The sequence below is a fragment of the Cloeon dipterum genome, chromosome 3 (genome assembly GCF_949628265.1).
Source record: "Cloeon dipterum chromosome 3, ieCloDipt1.1, whole genome shotgun sequence".
NCBI classification, from domain to species: Eukaryota; Metazoa; Arthropoda; class Insecta; order Ephemeroptera; family Baetidae; genus Cloeon; species Cloeon dipterum.
Genome location: NC_088788.1, coordinates 35,807,035 through 35,824,410, shown reverse-complemented (window position 1 = coordinate 35,824,410; position 17,376 = coordinate 35,807,035). Strand labels below are relative to the sequence as shown.

The window sequence follows — 17,376 nt, the reverse complement described above, 5'->3', positions numbered from 1 at the left end:
TAGAGACCTTATTAAACAGAGATAAGCGCCCTCAGAAAAGTCGCCCAACTCATTTTCTCCCATTATTCTGCTACTGATAGCTTTGGAATTGTCATATCGTGAGGAAATAAATTAATATAATAACAACGATGTCTCTTGAGTTTACTCTAAACGTATACTGTCATAAAAACTAAAAATTAATTGATTATTTTTATTGACAAGAATTGGTTCTTTTACCAATAAGCAAAGAACCATTTTAGCTATCCTTCAAAATGAATTACGCCGCTGCCAAAATGCGATAAGTTTTGACAGATTGGCCCAATTTTGATGACGTTCCTCTCTCATTTCACCGTGCGATTATTAAGAGGAATATTGCGCCCCACGAACAAAAAATTGGTCGCACACAGCGCCAGCTTTTATCAGCGCGAGATAAGGAGCCCCTAATGCAGCGCGCACCCATGACGAGATCAGTCGCGAGGCGCGCCGTATGTGCAATAACGGCTAACGTGGACGCGACAGGTGCGCCCCGCTCGACTATATTTCCATACAGCAGTGAGGCCGAATTTTATTGAGAGAGCACCTGTTGCGAGCTGTTTTTGTTGTTGCACCGGACTAAGGTATATATGTACACACTCACTCGCTTGACTTTAATCTCCGGCGTGCATGCCATATGGGCTAAAAGCAGTTATAACTATGGCTATTGTGCAGCGGAAAATGTGAGAAGTGAGTTTTTTTCGCTCAATGTCATCACAGTCGATTTTTTATAATTGTTTACTTGTGTAGTGATGTCAGGGTCACAAAAATAAATCAATTTTATTTTTAAATGTCTTTAATTGATTCAAATAGCGCAAATTCAATTCCGAAGCTTTTCATGGAAAATATCGTTTGGTACTGGCTAAAAAGGAACCCAGCGTGTCAATTAAGATAAAATTCTTAAGCATGCTTGACGGGCGCATACCTTGAAAATATGGGGACTTATCTGTCGCGTGCGACCGTGTAGTTTTTATGATATCGCAGAATGCCATCCAACCATCCCACGAGAAACAATACAATTAATTAACTTTAATTTTAATTTTCTTTATTGAATAGGATGGCTGAGGGAGAGGGGGAGTATGGGTTTATCAGCCGCGACCAAGGGTTGCTGGACCGCGCTGCGGAAGAACCGGACGCGAAGGAAGGGGAACCGCCATCAGCACCGGAAGCGGACTCAGGTAGCACGGCAGGTAGTGACAGTGTGGCAGGTAGCAAGAGAGGATCCCTGGTCAGCAACGCGAGCAGCAGCACCAAGCCAGACATGGACTCAGACCAGGCAGCCAAATCAACAGATATTGACTTGCCACAGATTTTCCAGGTGAGCCTGGTTTCATTTAATTATTTATTTGTAGATAAAAATGCGCTATTTAAAGTAGAACTTTTCGTTCGAACAATTAAAAAATTTTAATTGTTGACTGTAGAAAGAAGTTAATTGATTGTGAGTTTATTATTTTCCGAGAAATTAAGCAACAGTTTATCTCTAAAAACAGGACCGAGGAACAGTTAAATTTCAGATTTTCCAAATTTCTCGAAAAAAAATGCGATTTCGATCCCTCTCCTCGCGATCTATCATATGGTGTGCGAATTTAGAGAAAAATTCCCTAAAATGTGAAAAAAGCGTTTATTCTCGCATGCAAACTTCTGAGCCGATTTTTTCAAAAATTTAAACGGTAACCTAGGTATTTCTTTTAGCTTTTTCCACATTTTTAACGAATTTTTTGTGAAGCTTTTACTCATTCAAACATACTAACACTGCAGTTGCGTACTGTCAGACACGACGCAACAGTTAATTCCATTCGCTTGCCTGTTGGTTACGTAAATTGAATAGATTCCATGCATCCGGTCACATATGGCGCTTTTTGTGTGCAAGCGGCTTCATTTAGAAATGGCTTCACAAGCGATTTGCTCACTCAAAGGATTGATGCTGAACCAGGAGGCACTGTCAGGGGCGAAAATCAAGCGTGATGCACGAATTTCACGCTAAGAGTGTTTTTAGAAACTTCCCTTTTACCTTCTTTTTTGTTGGTGTGTGTCTTCTTCATTCCACCTGAAACGGGTCGCGTGGCTAAAGCATAATAAATTAATCATCTCTCTCTTGTGTGTCTCTTATTTTTAACGCTAGAATACACCTGCATCAATGCTCGCCGGGCCGGTTCACCTGCTACTGGTCACTGCATGCCAGACTGACCAAACATTTAAGAGAACTTCCGATTCCAGCGCGCGATTAAACGGCTAACAGAGTCGCGTGCTTACTAAGACTGTGGAACAATAATATGCAACGACACACTCGCAGCACCAGTTTACTGCGGAAGCCCCGCGCGTTGCTTAAGTAGCATCAGAGAGAGAAAGAGAAAGAACCATCAACTCGGCTCGCACGTTTTTGACATTTTCAAGTGCGAAGTATGAAATAAACACATAACGAACAGTCGACTTTAACTGACAATGAGGGAAAATTAATGAATGTGTGTGTCCTTTTTAAAGGAAATAAGATAACAGGACGAACAAATGACAATTGTTGCTGTTGAGATCCTATGACTAGCTGGAATTGAATATTTTACCTTTCATTTGAATATAAAAACAGTTCAAATAGTTTTAATTTTGGAATTAGGTATGGGGTGGTAATTTAGACTGAGTTTTGGATAATTTAAATATTTTATAAGCCCTGAGGATGAGGCAGTACATTTTTTAAATTGAAATTTTAAAATGTTTTAAGCAGGGGGTTGAAAGGGGTGGATGGTAAACCCCTTATTCTTCAGCTGGTTAGGGGAGATCTGGACGAGTCTAACGGTGGTCTATTTTTGCATTTCTGATGGTTACAAAATTTGAAAACACGAAAAAGTTGAAAAATTTCGTGCTTTGAAGAGAAATTTCTCCAAATTTCTCCAAAATTTTAATTAGAAACTAAAATTAAAAGTGGTCATATAGGACATCAATTTCTGTGACAATTGGATCGGGTTCGGCGAGAGAAATCCAAATCACACCTTGATTTAGAAATTTTTACCATTGAAATATAAGTGACTGCTGAGGTTTCAAAGCTTTCCAAAATTGCCATGTAAACCCATAAAATTGAAAATTCTGATTTCTGGTGTAAATTTCGTTGATTTTGCCAATTTTGTCCTCCGACCCGTGAAATTACGTCAGCAACATTTTTGGTTGCAATCCACCGCGTCAATAATTTAAAGAACCATAACAGTAAAATTAATAATATTTATTTTCATCCTATTTTACAGGTTAAATATTTAGGAAGGAAAGAGGCGAGAGGGCTGTGGGGAATAAAACACACAAGAAGACCAGTCGACGCCATGGTGGCCGCTGCTAAATCCGCAACCAACTCTGGAGTGATTTTGCCACTAGTGAGACTGACTGTATCCAAAGACGGCGTTGGATTGTCTGTTATTACGTCCCAAAAGGTATGTTATAACACAAAAAGCAAGATGATTTAAAACCCTTAAAGAAGCATCCGAACTTACAGAGGCAAGACAGCGTGCAAACCGCTTTTTACCCTATCGACACGATCTCCTACGGTGTGCAGGTGAGTGAAAAACGTGTCGCCATGTCGTGCAATTGGGCGAAGAAAGAAGTCACGTGTGTGCCTCTGGTTCTAAATTGCAATCCAATTTCGCAGGACCTTGTGTACACGCGAGTGTTTTCCATGATTGTGGTGCGTGAGACGGCCGAACTGCGGGGCCAGCACCCTTTCGAATGTCACGCGTACGTCTGCGACAGCCGCAACCACGCCAGGAGACTCACTTACGCACTCGCCGCCGCCTTCACCGAGTACTCGAGAGCAGTGCGGGCCGCCACCGGCGGCACGCTCGACGGCGTCGGCAAAAAGGCAAAGAAATTCGCCATCGACCTGAGAACACCTGAGCAGATTGAGAAGGAACTGCAGGTGCCTGCCGAAGACGACTCAGAGGCGTGAACAATTCGCACGCAGAGAGAAACTCACACCAAAGTTGATTTGAACTATTATGTATATTTAAAGCGTTTGCACAACATCATATTATATTCGAGTTTTTATATGTTTGTATATACAAAATATTATTTGAAATAAAATGAGGCATTCACAGAGAACAACTTTGTCAATAGAGATTCGATTCTTGCGCAAGTTTTCAATAAAAATAAACTTTCTGGGAGAATTCCACACCAGACAAGGGTAGATCCAAAATCAATTTCAAAGAAACATAGTGCGCTCTTCAAATTCAGGGTAAAATTCACTTTGACTGTTGCATTGCGTAAAATAAGATGAAATAAAAATTATGTAGGGCCTCTTTTTTAGCATAACATCTGCGTAACTAATTAACAGACGTTCATCTCCTTATGCAAGACATGAACTTATTTTCACTTATGCTGTATAAGAGGGTTAAGTGTTGAGTAAGCCCCACACTCAGCGTCTTGCGGCTTGTGCGCAGTCCCTTGGAGAGCGGAAAGATGCAATATTTGCGGAAAGGGAAACAAACAAGAAAAGAGAATTGTGCCAACTGCAATCAATAAGCCCGCAGCGGCAGCTTGTAAAAATAAACTCCTGGGAGTTGCAGAAAAGGAAATAAGAGAGTATAGCATTCTTCAGTCATGTGCTGGATAATGCAATAAGGTGGAGTGCGCGCTTTTAGACAGGCGAAGCGAGCGGAGGCAAACATTCCTGGCAGCGCGCTCCGCTCTCGTATCGCCTATTATTTCGCCGCACTTTTTCAGCTTCCAAAATCTAATTAGTGCGCTGATCTGGTTAGGGCCACTTGCTGGCCGCCTATATAAGCTCCGGCAACAGTCGACCGGCTACACACCAAAGTTCTCGCTTCTGGTGAATTCTCAGTGCTTGCACTCTCTCAACCAACGCTCTCTTTTTTGCACTCGTTTGCACATTTTTCTCCTTACAGGAAAAAAACCAATTAACCAGACAACACTCGATGTTTGTTCTTTCTCTCGTTAACGTCGTTGCCGTCAAGGTTTTCAAGAAAACCACCCCGAATGGTAAGAGCGCATTTATAATTTTAATTTCGGTTCGAACCCTCTATTTTCCTTTCACAGGTAAAGTCACCGTCTACTTGGGCAAACGCGACTTCGTAGATCACATCGATCACACCGAACCCATCGATGGAGTAATTGTAGTTGACAATGACTACCTCAAGGGCCGCAAGGTCTATGGCCAAGTGAGTTCATTATTCTATTTGTTATTATTCCCAATTAAAAAATCCATTAATTCACCAAAAGATGTCGTCATTTTATACTTTCGATTTTAAGGCCGCTGCGACTTCAGACTCATTCCTTCCACTGTGCATTCTTCACTTGATATCTTTCCTGTTGACTTGCTGAAAACCAAAATCGGTTAAGCCAAACGCCGTAGAATCGTGAAAAACTATTTTTTGGAATAAAAAATATTTTCATACGTTTCTACGGTGAATGGCTGGACTGATTTTGGTTTTAAGCACGTACTAAGAAACCATTCTAGAAGCAGAATGCACAGCAATTAAAAGATAGAGTCATAAATCACAGCAAAAGTTCATTCAAATCTAAAGAAACCACTGGCGCCATCTATTTGGTGATTGGAACACTATTTAAGGGCTAACTCAATTGGTGAATTTTTTGGTACTTGTGCGAGTTTTTAAATTCGCTATCAGGAATTTGACGATTTTCTAAACCATTCTCTAATAATTTTTCCATTCTTGCAGCTCGCGACCACTTACCGCTACGGTCGCGAGGAGGACGAGGTCATGGGCGTCAAATTCAGCAAGGAGATGATCCTTGCCAAGGAGCAGATCATTCCTGCCGGCTCCAAGAAGGTCGAGCTGACTCCCATCCAGGAACGTCTGATGAAGAAGCTGGGACCGAACGCCTTCCCGTTCACCTTCCAGTTCCCCAACAACTCTCCCTGCTCCGTGACCCTCCAGCCTGGTGAGTCCGACGAGGGCAAGCCCCTCGGCGTCGAGTACACCATCAAGACCTTCGTCGGAGACAACGCCGATGACAAGACCCACAAGCGTTCTGCCGTCAATCTGGCCATCAAGAAGATCCAGTTCGCTCCCGCCTCCCGCGGCCGCCGTCTTCCTAGCTCCCTCGTCAGCAAGGGATTCACCTTCTCTCAGGGCAAGTTGAACCTGGAGGTGACCCTGGACAAGGAGATCTACTATCACGGCGAGAAGGTTGCTGCCAATGTCATCATCACCAACAACTCCCGCAAGGACGTCAAGAACATCAAAGTAATTTATACATGAAATTGTTTCCGATGACGATTCTAATCTTTTAATTACTCTTTGCAGTGCTACATCGTCCAGCATTGCGAGGTCACCATGGTGAACGCCCAGTTCTCCAAGTACGTGGCTGAGTTGGAGACCCGTGAGGGCTGCCCAGTGACCCCTGGCGCGTCCCTGACCAAGGTGTTCTACCTGGTGCCTCTGGCCAGCAACAACAAGGACCGCCGTGGCATCGCCCTTGACGGCCACCTCAAGGACGACGACGTCAACCTTGCTTCTTCCACCATGGTGGAGGAGGGACGCGCCCCGTCCGAGGCCATGGGTATCGTCGTCTCCTACTCCGTGCGCGTCAAGCTGAACTGCGGCACCCTTGGAGGAGAGCTCGTCACTGACGTGCCCTTCAAGCTTCTGCACCCTGCCCCAGGTAAATATACCCATCGCGTGAGGAAGAAGCCTTCAAATTTAATTTGTGCGGCTTCTCCAATCAGAGCGGTTATGCAACTCAAAGTGCGTGTAACGCCTCGTGCTCGAAGCCCTTCACAATCCGCTTTGACTAATTGCTCTCCAGTTACGTGATGCTTTTAATTTCTCTGTTTAGGATCTGCCGAAGCCGAAAAGGTGAAGGCCATGAAGAAGGGCAAGTCCATCGACCGCAGCAAGTACGAGAACTCCCACTACGCTGGTGGTGATGACGACGACAACATCGTCTTCGAGGACTTCGCTCGTCTGCGTCTGAACGAGCCCGATGAGTAAACTTGTCAACGCCTACAATTACTTAGAAGGGAGGAAGAGCAGCTGCCGGGGCTCGAATCGGACATTGCTCCTTTCAAAGGCGTCGAAAATCACACTCTGAAGGGCAACTGGGCGATTCCCGGCCTGGCAACTGTTGAACATCGAATTAAACGCACTCCCGAAACAAAATGGAACTAAAAAAGGACAAAAAAAATTGTAAAAGAACAAAGCCGACAAAAAAATAGTCCCCTTAAAGTAATACCTTCACTGATGTCCGACACACATTTAAGGTAGTCAATTAGAGATCAAGCCAAGTCAAAAAACGAACACAGAATACCAGAAGTGATTTAACATCGTGTGAACTATAAAGAATGAGTTGACATTCATCCAAACTCGCCATAAAAGGAACTCTATAAGTCATGTAACTCACCAAGAAAGTTGATAACACTCATGGAAGGAAAGAGAATTTGGTGTGTCTGTCGCAACTTAAAAGGGCCACCAGATGGGAATGGGCAAAGAAGCCGACTACTTTATTTTCTCTGCCCAGAGCTCCGAGCAGTCAACGGGTGGAGAAAATTAGCAGCCTTCGAGCAGCAGTACCTCTGAGCAGTGGCGTTTTTACTTGCGGCGCCCTTTTCTGTTTTGTTATTACTTTTTTAGTTTACTTTTCAGTTTTTTCATTTTATTTCACATTCTGTTGGTCGAAACTTGATTTTTGGCTCTAATTTGACTTTTCCTGATTTCTGTTTATGCCTGAATTCACTTTTTTCTTGTGTGAAGCATTCAGTTATCAAGTTGCAATAACAAAAATGGGAAAATTTATAGCAAAAATTGTGCTGACAAAGATGTTGTAAAAGACCAAAAATTCTGGCATATTAAAAATGAGCTTTCAATTGGAAGCAAAGATGGTGTTTTATTTTCATTCATTCCATCGTTCACTTTTTTATTCAGTCGTCACACAAATGTGGACCTAAACAGGTACTTTGGATTTAATCCAATCGATAAAAGACGAAACCTGAGTGTAAACCCCAGGGTAGGGCGCCTCAGTGCACGGCTTCTTGGACCACGAAACGATCCCAACTTGCTGACCATTGACAAGCAGAGGTCCTCCAGAGTCGCCCTAGAAGAAACTCGGGATAAAAACGCAATAAGTTCAATAAAATAGCATTTTCTTTACATTGCACTCTCCTTTTCCGCCTTCTCGAACACCCGCGCAAACATTATTTGGATTGTAGTTGCCATTGTAGGTGTTGTAGATATCGTAGCATTCCTCATCGCTCAAAATAAAAATCCCAACTTCTTGCAAGACGGGCTGAAGAGAGCCACCCGTCTGATGGCGAGGAAGAATTAAATTGTTCATCTATCATCGTGGAGCATATTCTTACGGCATTCAAACCCCAGCCAATGACGGTTGCCTCTGTTTCTGCAAAGGTTTGTTGGTATTGCTCAGGCAGAGCCACTGGACCGAGCAATTCATTGTTGAAATCAAACGCAGGGCTCACCTAGCAAATGTATAATAATTTTACATTTCAAGCCGAATATTAGATAATTACGCGCAGAACGGCAATGTCGTTCAGGGCGTATGGAAAATTAAAAGCCTCGTGGAACATAATCTCGGTGACCTGATGGATGGTGCCTTGCAAGTAATTCGAACCAGCAGAAACGTTGAAGACCTCTGGAGCAGGACTGAATAAAAGGAGGATATCAATTCGAATTCCGCAACCCGCGTAGCATGAGAGCGCAGCAGGCTGCATAACTTATTCTTAGCAATTAATTACTCCCAGATAACGCAATGAGCGGCAGTTAGGACATATTCTGCAGTGAGAATTGTTCCGGCACAAGTATGCGAGCCATAATATTGGACTGAAACCTGTTTAAACACGAATTTTACTAAGATATAATTTTTTTCAACTCGCACTTTAACCTGGAATGGATATTTCCCCTCAGGTGCATTCGTTCCATTAACAATACGGTTATCTGTTATCTAAGTGTGAGAGAGAGAAAGCAAAAATCAAGAGCGACTAGTTACCATTTGACTTACTGATTGCAGATTCTGCTGCGAAGCCAGTCACGCAGAGAGCACTGATCAGTGCGGCTGTGGAAAACATCTTGTCAGTTTAAAGTGTTTCTTTCGTTTTCATTTGCATTTTAGCTATATATACACACTTCTCCTCCAGCTACTAATGCGATTCAAATAGTGATAAATGTGCAATCACAAATAAACGCCATTGTCATTTGCATGAGAGGTGCATTACGGTAGAGCTGAATCAATATCAGATTAGCTCCATACCGAGACCGAGAGATATTCGATAAGCGCAGTTCGAAGCACTCTTAATTGGAACTGCATTGAGGAAGTCTTAAGTAAGTTTAATCACGTGCAATCTCATGGACGATAAGGAATTTCTAAAATTGGATTTATAGCAAAATGGTTAAAACGCAATTTAATTATAATAATAGAAAAGTAGAGATCGATAAATAATCTAGTGACAGATTTTTAAACGAAATATCCTCTTTTATTTTAAATTGCAATTCTAATTAATTCTGGTTCTGTTTAATATAATATGCTATTGTTCACTTTTAAGTATAATTCTTGCTTCTCAAGGGCAGGTAACCACCTGTCTCATTGTGGGTATCCTTACAGCAGCCTGTTTATATTATTAGTTTAGTTTAGTTTAGTTTTAGCTTTTTATTTTGATTAAGTCAATATTTACAGGGGTGACTTATTAAAATACGTCAATCTTATCCTAACCTACATTACATACTAACATACTAATATTAACTATATTATAAAATCACAGGCAAAATATTCAGACATATCGTAGAATTGGTATTTCCATACAATGGCTTTTATGGCTTTAAGAAATGTTTGGTCTTCCTCAATCAGTTTTATCTCTACCGGTAAATTGTTAAAAATTCTAGGGATCATAATTGATGGACTCTGGTTTGAAATGTTTAGGGAGCACGCTTCTACATGAAAGTCACTGGGAGAGAGATTAGTAGCCGCACGCCTGGTACGTGGGCCAATGGGGGGTTGGTCTCGCGCCAGGGTGAATTTATCCCTATATTTGACCAAATATTTCATGCACTCCAGAATATACAATGAATAAACAGTAAGAATTTCATATTTTGTAAAAAGTGGACGGCATGAGTCCAGTGCGGTGTTTTTCCGCCAGTATCTCATGCCAGCCATGGCTCGCACAACCCTTTTTTGCGCCACAAAGACATTTTTTAGAGATGGTGACCCGCCCCAAATAATGATCGAGTACAAGATGTGGCTCTGTGCGTAAGCAAAGTAAACCTGTCTTAGTATGCTTTTCGTCACTTTTTCTCTTAACATTGTGAACAAATAGGTAACACTTCGGAGTTTATTGCTAACGGCATCACATTGATCATTCCAATTTAGCGTGTCTGAGATTAACACTCCTAATAGTTTACCTTTACAATCTACATCAACTGGTAGTTCATTGATTTTAATGTTGGGGTTTATCACATTTTTCATTTGTGGCACGTGTATTTGTAACAGTTTTGTCTTATTTGCGTTTAGGCTAAGGTGATTGATTCTTGTATATTCAACAATTTGACTGTTTAAAATATTAATGATCTCAAACAATATTTATATTCTCCCTTCCAGTAAACACCTGGTGTATAACAAATTTTTGGAAAACATGTTGCATAAAAAGCAAAATATTTATCCCAATTTTTATAGCACACCAGCAATGACAAATAAGAACTTGGTAACTGTTGTAGACATTTTTCCTTATGTGTAAGAATAAACGTTTCCATCTAGATATTTTTGTCAATGGTGATTGCCAATTTTTGAAATAATGTATTTTAGCAGCAAAACTAAAAATTTGAAATATTGAAGTTGGAGTGCTTGACATTTTTTGTTTTGTTTTCAGGTATTTCTTTCCTCTCAACTCGATAGAAGAAATCAGCCGGAAGAATAAATGATTCAATTCGATAAAGTTCTTACTTTTTCTCACTTGCGCGCAATCTAGATCAATTATTCCTTGACGTATTTTGACGAGAACTGCAACAAACATTCACTTCCTTCTACTCCATACGCCTTGCGCCTTGAATCAAACAAACCAATCTCGGGTGCAGGCCACACCAGCCTTGTCACAAAATGCTTGTCTGGTTTTTATTCGTGTTGATAGCTTTTCAAAATGTGTTATGTGCAGGCCCTACAGGTGAGTTCCGAGTTTTTTAAGTCTAGATGTGAATTCACTAAAACCTAAAAAATAATTTTTAACTCTATCGAAGATGTCCCTTCTGAATGTGATGTTATACCGCATTTAAATGAGACCGAAGAAAACAAGATTATTTATCTATGCAGAGGTTCCAATGAGAGCGTCCAATTCTGCAACGATCTGAGGGATGTCAATAATTGTGGTTGGTATTATAACCCACAATAGATGTTATTTCTAACAAACCATTATTTTCTTTGTGTCGTACCGCTGGTCCTGCTGAAGAGTAAAGTATCTTGCGATTGCAGCAACGCCAACGATACTTCGAAACTCAAATTCTCGTGCCTCAGAAACGAATGGCAAAAGATTCCGGTTAATCAAGAATTAACATTCAAATTTACTTATTTGTATACTGGAAATCGTCAACAGATACTACCTCAAATGGAGTTAAAATTAAGTTTAACCTGGATCAATGCAGTGATTGTTTCTGCGAATGCAAAGCTGGTGTGTATACGATTTTCATAAACCTGACTCACCTCAAAGCATATTCTTTTAAAATGAAAATTGGTTTTCGATCAGAATAAAAAAGTTGAAAATTTAATTCGTAAACGATTGAAATTTCCCAAACAAATAGGCTTGTTATTTTATATGAGAGCCAATCATTGCGTTACTTGGAAACCAAATTCCTATTCTATTAGAGCATTTATGAACAATTATATATTTGAATTTAATTGTCTTTGTTTAGGATAGTAAAACTTTGGTTTAAAGTACTAATAAAATATGTTTGTTGCTTTTTAGATGACATGTGGATGTACATATTAATCGTTGGATTCATCGCCCTGTTAATGATTCTTGCTGTTATGGCTTTAATCGTTATAATTCGCTGCATGATCAGACGCAGAAGATGAACAGTTTGATTATAATTATAGGTAGACAACGCTCACGTAACTCGGAATTATGCTCTGAAGAATAAATCAGCCATTGCTTTTACGAAAAGCATTTCAAATTAAATCAATGGATTTCAAGATAAGAGCCAAAAACTGTGTTTCGTTTCTAATAAACAACATTGGACATGATTGAAATCGCAGTAGCTTTTATTTTAGAATCATTATCTTGCGTGAAAAATGTTAATGTTTGCAAAGGACAATCTCTCAAGCTTGGCAACATTTTTCTCCCACAAGTCGGTATATGAATGGAAAAAGAAAATAATAGTAATTCCCAGGTATCGCAAAAGAGGATGGTGAAATAAATCTCTGGCGCCGAGTATGCCTTGACTACTTTTTAGCTGGACAAACATTATAGGCGCGCACATGCCGCACATTACATGAGAAAGAAACCCCTATGAAAGCGAGCCGAAGAAATCTATCAATTCAAATTTTTTACGGTAGATCAAATGAACGATCGAGTTGTCACCCCATTGGGATTTGCAAAAAGTGCGTTACAGCAAAACTGAGTATCAGATTAGCTCCAGACCGAGAAATTCGATAAGAGCGCAGTTCAAAGCTCTCTTAAGAAATGCATCGAGGAAGTTTTTAGTTTAATCACGTGCGACAGTTTCTCTCGTGGATGATAAGGTATCATTGCTAAAATTTGATTTAGCAAATTAAGTTAAAACGCAATTGAATTAATTATCATAATAAAAATAGAGATTAATATATCAAATTTAATAAAATATTCACATTTTTGCACAAAATGTCATCTTTTAATTTAAAATTGTAATCCTATAGAATTCTGGTCCTTTTTAATACGTTTAAAAAAAGTACCATTTTCACTTTAAAGTAACCTTACTTCTCAAGTTGAGCAGGTTTGGGTTAGGATTGCGTTTAACTCTCAACAGATTGAGAAAATCCCCAAGAATACTATCGCGCATGTAGATTTGAGTATTTGAAGCACTTAATTCAAACATTTACGTTGCATTTTTGATAATTATGAAAGCGGTCCTTGACTCTTGATGTAGATGAAATGACGAGATAACCCTTCTGCGAAAAAATTGATCAAAAGTAAAATCTCACCTTATCACCTTAAAGGGCTGATTTTTTCTTCCAATGACGTTGAAAAGAGACCCTTCAAGTATTCTTTATAAATTTCGAAATCCACAAATTGCTATTGATTAACGAAATGACGTACAAAATAAAATTATTGAATTTCTCGAATATTCTCTTTTAGCTTTTACAAGTTATATAATTTTGGCATGAACTTGTTTCTGGACGATTTCACAAAGTGAATAAGGCACCACTTCGCACGCCACAAGGAAAGACCGGTCTTTTGTAACAGTAAAGGGGACCGCCGTTGGGCCCGTAAAACGTCTCTGATTGACATTCGTGTCTTGAAATAATGAAATTAATGCACGCATGCTCGATTGAAAATGCAAACCAGCAAATGGCGAGTTTCTAATGCAGACTGGGATAAAAAATGCATTCAGCCCGCGATTGATTGATCGCTCAGATTCTCGCTTTGCATTCAAATAAGGCAGAGAAAAAAATAGGATAAATGATATTATTAATCAATACCCGAAACATTTTGATTTTATAATAATTCATCCAGGGTAAGATTCAATTCAATTTTTTTGTATTAAATTTGTTTTAAAACAAACATTTCCTACCAATAAGACGTAGAAAATAGCACAATTAATCCAGGCTAAATCATTTGAATACTCGAAATCCGAACATTGTAATTCCTTTTGTTACAAGACCGTAAATTTATTTTCTTAAAAGTTTTTGCTTTACAATAATATTTAATTAAAAATATTCAATAAGTGGATCATTTTTAGAAATTTTGGTACAAATGAAATTAATGATTTTCAAAATTAATTAAATATATTTTAACAAGGAGTATTATGTTGTTTTTTCCATTTCTCCCGTCCTGCCAATCTTTGTGTAGATCCAGTCAACGAAGGGGGAAACCTGAGTGTACACTCCAGGATACGGCGCGATGGTGCATGGCTTTCTGGACCAAGAAACGATTCCAACTTGAATACCGTCCACAATAAGAGGACCTCCAGAATCGCCCTTATGAAAGAAAAAACATTATTATAAAAAGTTTGAAACTCGAGGAAAGTTAAAGTTACGTTGCACTGCCCTTTTCCACCTCCCCGGACTCCGGCACAGACATTATTCGGGTTGTATCTGGAGCCATGCAAATCGTAGCATTCCTCGTCGCAGAAGAGGAAAATGTCGACCTCCTGCAGTATCAGTTGAATGGTGCCAGAACTCTAAAGAAAATGGGGGAAAAATTTAATCCATGAATGTATTTGGAGCAGTTATTCGCGAGATTGGAGGTCAATTGGACGCGATTTTTCAGCGTTGAAATTTTTAGGTGGCAGTCATATTTGCTTAAAGTACTTGTTAATAGATGGTGAAATTCCAAATTTGAAGCTCGGGAATGGGGGCGTTCCCTATTTTTTCGGTATCTAAAAAATACCCGAAAAACGAATTGTGTTAATGAATTGTAAACTGCAACTCTTGACTGCATTGAGGTATCACCTTGAAATTTTCACTGCCCAACCTAGTTTTTGATCCTGAACAACTTTTGCATTTACAAAAAATTCGCAGGTCGAAGGTCAAGGTCACCTTTTGCGACCTTTTTTTGAAAATTTAAAATTAAGGGATGATAGCCCCCTACGATTTTTTTGGGGTTCAGGGCTGAAATGTAGCCCGTGAAATTCTGCAAAAGCACACCAAGTTTCATAGGTGCAATCGCGATACTTTTGCTGCAATTCGAATTTGAAGTTTGAAAACCTGCTCGAAGCCGCTTTACCGCGCATGCACTTTGAGCGGCGAGTTCGCCTCTCGTTTTTCAAGTTGATTTTTTTCGCATTTCACTTGCTTAGAAACACCAATGGGGCCTAGGGTAGACCAAGGAAGGTCAAAATCGACCTTCAGGGTCTGTCCCTGACGTGACCCTGAGATCCGAAATATCGAAAATTTCCAATTTCATCGAACTTGGTGTCCTTTAATAGGTTTTCACCACCGTAGAGCTCAAATATACAGCCAAAACTGCCGAATGACAATCCTGAAACCAGTTCTTGAAATATTTGTGGTATTTGCCATAATTCCATGTGTTAAAATTGTCAAATTTTGAAATCTAAAATTTATGAAAAGATTCTTCTGTTTTGTACTTACGAAATTTATATTGAGTTTAAAAAAAACCGATCGTTTTTTTTACAAAGTTAACAAATATATTTAGAGCAATAACAAATAAATTACACGTTTAAAATTTTTTCTTAAAAAAGTATGGAAATAAATTTTTTTTAGTTTTTTAAAGTAGATTAATTTTTGTTATTGCATTTAATAACATTTTTTATAGCATTAAGCATAAGATCCTTTATTATCAGCACATATTATACTTTATATGTGCAAATAAGAAGTATCTTTTCATAAATTAAAAATTTCAAAATTTTGACCATTTCACACATCACGTCTGGATGAATGGCTACCACAATTATTTCAAGAACCGGTTTCGGGATTGTCATTTGGTGGTTTTGGCTATATATTTGAGCTCTACGATGGTGAAAACCTATTAAAGGACACCAAGTTCGATGAAATTGGAAATTTTCGATATTTCGGATCTCAGGGTCACGTCAGGGACAGACCCTGAAGGTCGATTTTGACCTTCCTTGGTCTACCCTAGGCCCCATTGGTGTTTCTAAGCAAGTGAAATGCGAAAAAAATCAACTTGAAGAACGAGAGGTGAACTCGCTGCTCAAAGTCCACGCGCGGTAAAGCGGCCTCGAGCAGGTTTTCAAACTTCAAATTCAAATTGCAGCAAAAGTTTCGCGATTGCACCTATGAAACTTGGTGTGCTTTTGCAGAATTTCACGGGCTACATTTCAGCCCTGAATCCCAAAAAAATCGTAGGGGGCTATCATCCCTTAATTTTGAATTTTCAAAAAAAGGTCGCAAAAGGTGACCTTGACCTTCGACCTGCGAATTTTTTGTAAATGCAAAAGTTGTTCAGGATCAAAAACTAGGTTGGGCAGTGAAAATTTCAAGGTGATACCTCAATGCAGTCAAGAGTTGCAGTTTACAATTCATTAACACAATTCGTTTTTCGGGTATTTTTGAGATACCGAAAAAATAGGGAACGCCCCCATTCCCGGGCTTCAAATTTGGAATTTCACCATCTATTAACAAGTACTTTAAGCAAATATGACTGCCACCTAAAAATTTCAACGCTGAAAAATCGCGTCCAATCGACCTCCAATCTCGCAAATAACTGCTCATTTGTTAAATTTATATTCTTTTTTACTGAATTAAGACCCCATCCAATCACTGTCGCGGGAGTATCTGCGACGGTTTGATCGTATTGTCCAGGCAATCGGACAGGCGCAAGTAGCGGATTTTGAAAGTCGAAGGGTTCGTCAACCTGGGGAAAATTTTAATAATGCAAGAAGTGGGCAGTTAAAATATCAAATTACCCGCAGAATGGCTATATCATTCAGGGATGCACCCGAGTTCCACTGCTCGTGCACTATTATTTCAACTACTTGATGACCGTGGCCCTGGTTCATATGTACGGAACCAGCAACTAAGACCAAAGAATCAGGAGTGGAGCTAGGGATAATAAAATTTAGACATTTAACGAGGCAACGTACGGAAAATCATACGCATCGACGCAGTGGGCTGCCGTCAAGGCGAACACAGAACTAATAATTGACCCTCCACAAGTGTGGCTTCCGTAAGAACGCAGAGAAACCTGCTCAAGAAAAATAGCATGAATTTTAATTTAGTTTTAAGAACAAAATTGCTAACCGCGAAAGGATATTTGCCCTCGGGAACGTCAGTTCCGTTCACAATCCTGCTCTCTGTGGAATTATTTTTTATATTTATAATAATTAAGTTTTTCTGCTTGTTTTACCTATTGTAGCAGCCGTAGCTACTCCTGCTAGCAACGCAGCAATCAGAATGGACTTCACGTACATCTTTGCAGAGGTGTACTAAACTAAATCCATGCATGCTTCCACTCTTTTTATATGATCTGCTCATGTAGATTTTTTTATAGAATCTTCAGTTTGTTTGACCGATAAGCGCGCAACCGCGTTGCATATTTGCATTAATACGCACAATTAATGGAGAGTGCAAGGTGCACCTTTGATTGTATTGTACAAATCAAAATCAAAAGTCACCGCTAATAGTGTAATGGTCATTTAATTAAACGTTGATTAGCAAATATTAAACCAGTAGAGCACGTACTATATTATTATATTGTACCCTTTATTTGTCCATAAACCGATACAGCCTGGAGATTCTTCCTCC

The 17,376-nt window shown here is 39.6% G+C and overlaps 3 protein-coding genes across 6 annotated transcripts; 2 read left to right on the top strand and 1 right to left on the bottom strand.

Moving 5' to 3' along the window:
* Window positions 1-435: 435 nt before the first annotated feature.
* Window positions 436-4,814, top strand: LOC135938891 (uncharacterized). 3 transcript variants are annotated; one of them, XM_065482898.1, is made up of 5 exons: window positions 436-596; window positions 1,069-1,330; window positions 3,243-3,422; window positions 3,467-3,544; window positions 3,638-4,814. In XM_065482898.1, exons 2-5 carry the CDS (start codon window positions 1,070-1,072, stop codon window positions 3,932-3,934), a joined length of 816 nt encoding a protein of 271 aa, XP_065338970.1. In that variant the 5' UTR covers window positions 436-596; window position 1,069; the 3' UTR covers window positions 3,935-4,814. The 3 variants fall into 3 exon arrangements, with proteins under 3 accessions (XP_065338970.1, XP_065338972.1, XP_065338971.1); XM_065482900.1 differs by having other exon boundaries at window positions 437-596; window positions 3,485-3,544; XM_065482899.1 differs by having other exon boundaries at window positions 437-596; window positions 3,470-3,544.
* Arr2 (arrestin 2) lies at window positions 4,788-7,839 on the top strand. The gene is made up of 5 exons (XM_065482897.1): window positions 4,788-4,983; window positions 5,041-5,162; window positions 5,682-6,209; window positions 6,270-6,627; window positions 6,802-7,839. Exons 1-5 carry the CDS (start codon window positions 4,920-4,922, stop codon window positions 6,954-6,956), a joined length of 1,227 nt encoding a protein of 408 aa, XP_065338969.1. The 5' UTR covers window positions 4,788-4,919; the 3' UTR covers window positions 6,957-7,839.
* LOC135938892 (chymotrypsin-1-like) lies at window positions 7,566-17,057 on the bottom strand. Of its 2 annotated transcripts, none has more exons than XM_065482902.1 (7): window positions 16,979-17,057; window positions 16,873-16,925; window positions 16,728-16,816; window positions 16,539-16,674; window positions 16,370-16,486; window positions 14,190-14,333; window positions 7,566-8,055 (listed from the first exon to the last, which is right to left on the bottom strand). In XM_065482902.1, the coding sequence occupies exons 1-7, from the start codon at window positions 17,040-17,042 to the stop codon at window positions 7,906-7,908; spliced, it is 753 nt and encodes a 250-aa protein (XP_065338974.1). In that variant the 5' UTR covers window positions 17,043-17,057; the 3' UTR covers window positions 7,566-7,905. The 2 variants fall into 2 exon arrangements, with proteins under 2 accessions (XP_065338974.1, XP_065338973.1); XM_065482901.1 differs by lacking the exons at window positions 14,190-14,333; window positions 16,370-16,486; window positions 16,539-16,674; ... (1 more) ...; window positions 16,873-16,925; window positions 16,979-17,057 and adding exons at window positions 8,113-8,265; window positions 8,321-8,437; window positions 8,489-8,621; ... (1 more) ...; window positions 8,860-8,912; window positions 8,977-9,093.
* Between the last annotated feature and the right edge of the window lie 319 nt (window positions 17,058-17,376).

What these genes read in the sequence shown, in the direction of transcription:
- Arr2 (XM_065482897.1), top strand. Translation starts at nt 4,920, where the DNA reads ATGTTTGTTCTTTCTCTCGTTAACGTCGTTGCCGTCAAGGTTTTCAAG. An exon ending in GCCGCAAGGTCTATGGCCAA is followed by an intron (nt 5,163 to 5,681) that starts GTGAGTTCATTA and finishes CCATTCTTGCAG; the next exon opens with CTCGCGACCACTTACCGCTA. An exon ending in GCTTCTGCACCCTGCCCCAG is followed by an intron (nt 6,628 to 6,801) that starts GTAAATATACCC and finishes TTCTCTGTTTAG; the next exon opens with GATCTGCCGAAGCCGAAAAG.
- LOC135938892 (XM_065482901.1), bottom strand. Translation starts at nt 9,043, where the DNA reads ATGTTTTCCACAGCCGCACTGATCAGTGCTCTCTGCGTGACTGGCTTC. An exon ending in CGCAGCAGAATCTGCAATCA is followed by an intron (nt 8,913 to 8,976) that starts GTAAGTCAAATG and finishes CTTAGATAACAG; the next exon opens with ATAACCGTATTGTTAATGGA. An exon ending in GCTCATTGCGTTATCTGGGA is followed by an intron (nt 8,622 to 8,713) that starts GTAATTAATTGC and finishes CCTTTTATTCAG; the next exon opens with TCCTGCTCCAGAGGTCTTCA.
- LOC135938891 (XM_065482898.1), top strand. Translation starts at nt 1,070, where the DNA reads ATGGCTGAGGGAGAGGGGGAGTATGGGTTTATCAGCCGCGACCAAGGG. An exon ending in CTGTTATTACGTCCCAAAAG is followed by an intron (nt 3,423 to 3,466) that starts GTATGTTATAAC and finishes AAACCCTTAAAG; the next exon opens with AAGCATCCGAACTTACAGAG. An exon ending in CGATCTCCTACGGTGTGCAG is followed by an intron (nt 3,545 to 3,637) that starts GTGAGTGAAAAA and finishes CCAATTTCGCAG; the next exon opens with GACCTTGTGTACACGCGAGT.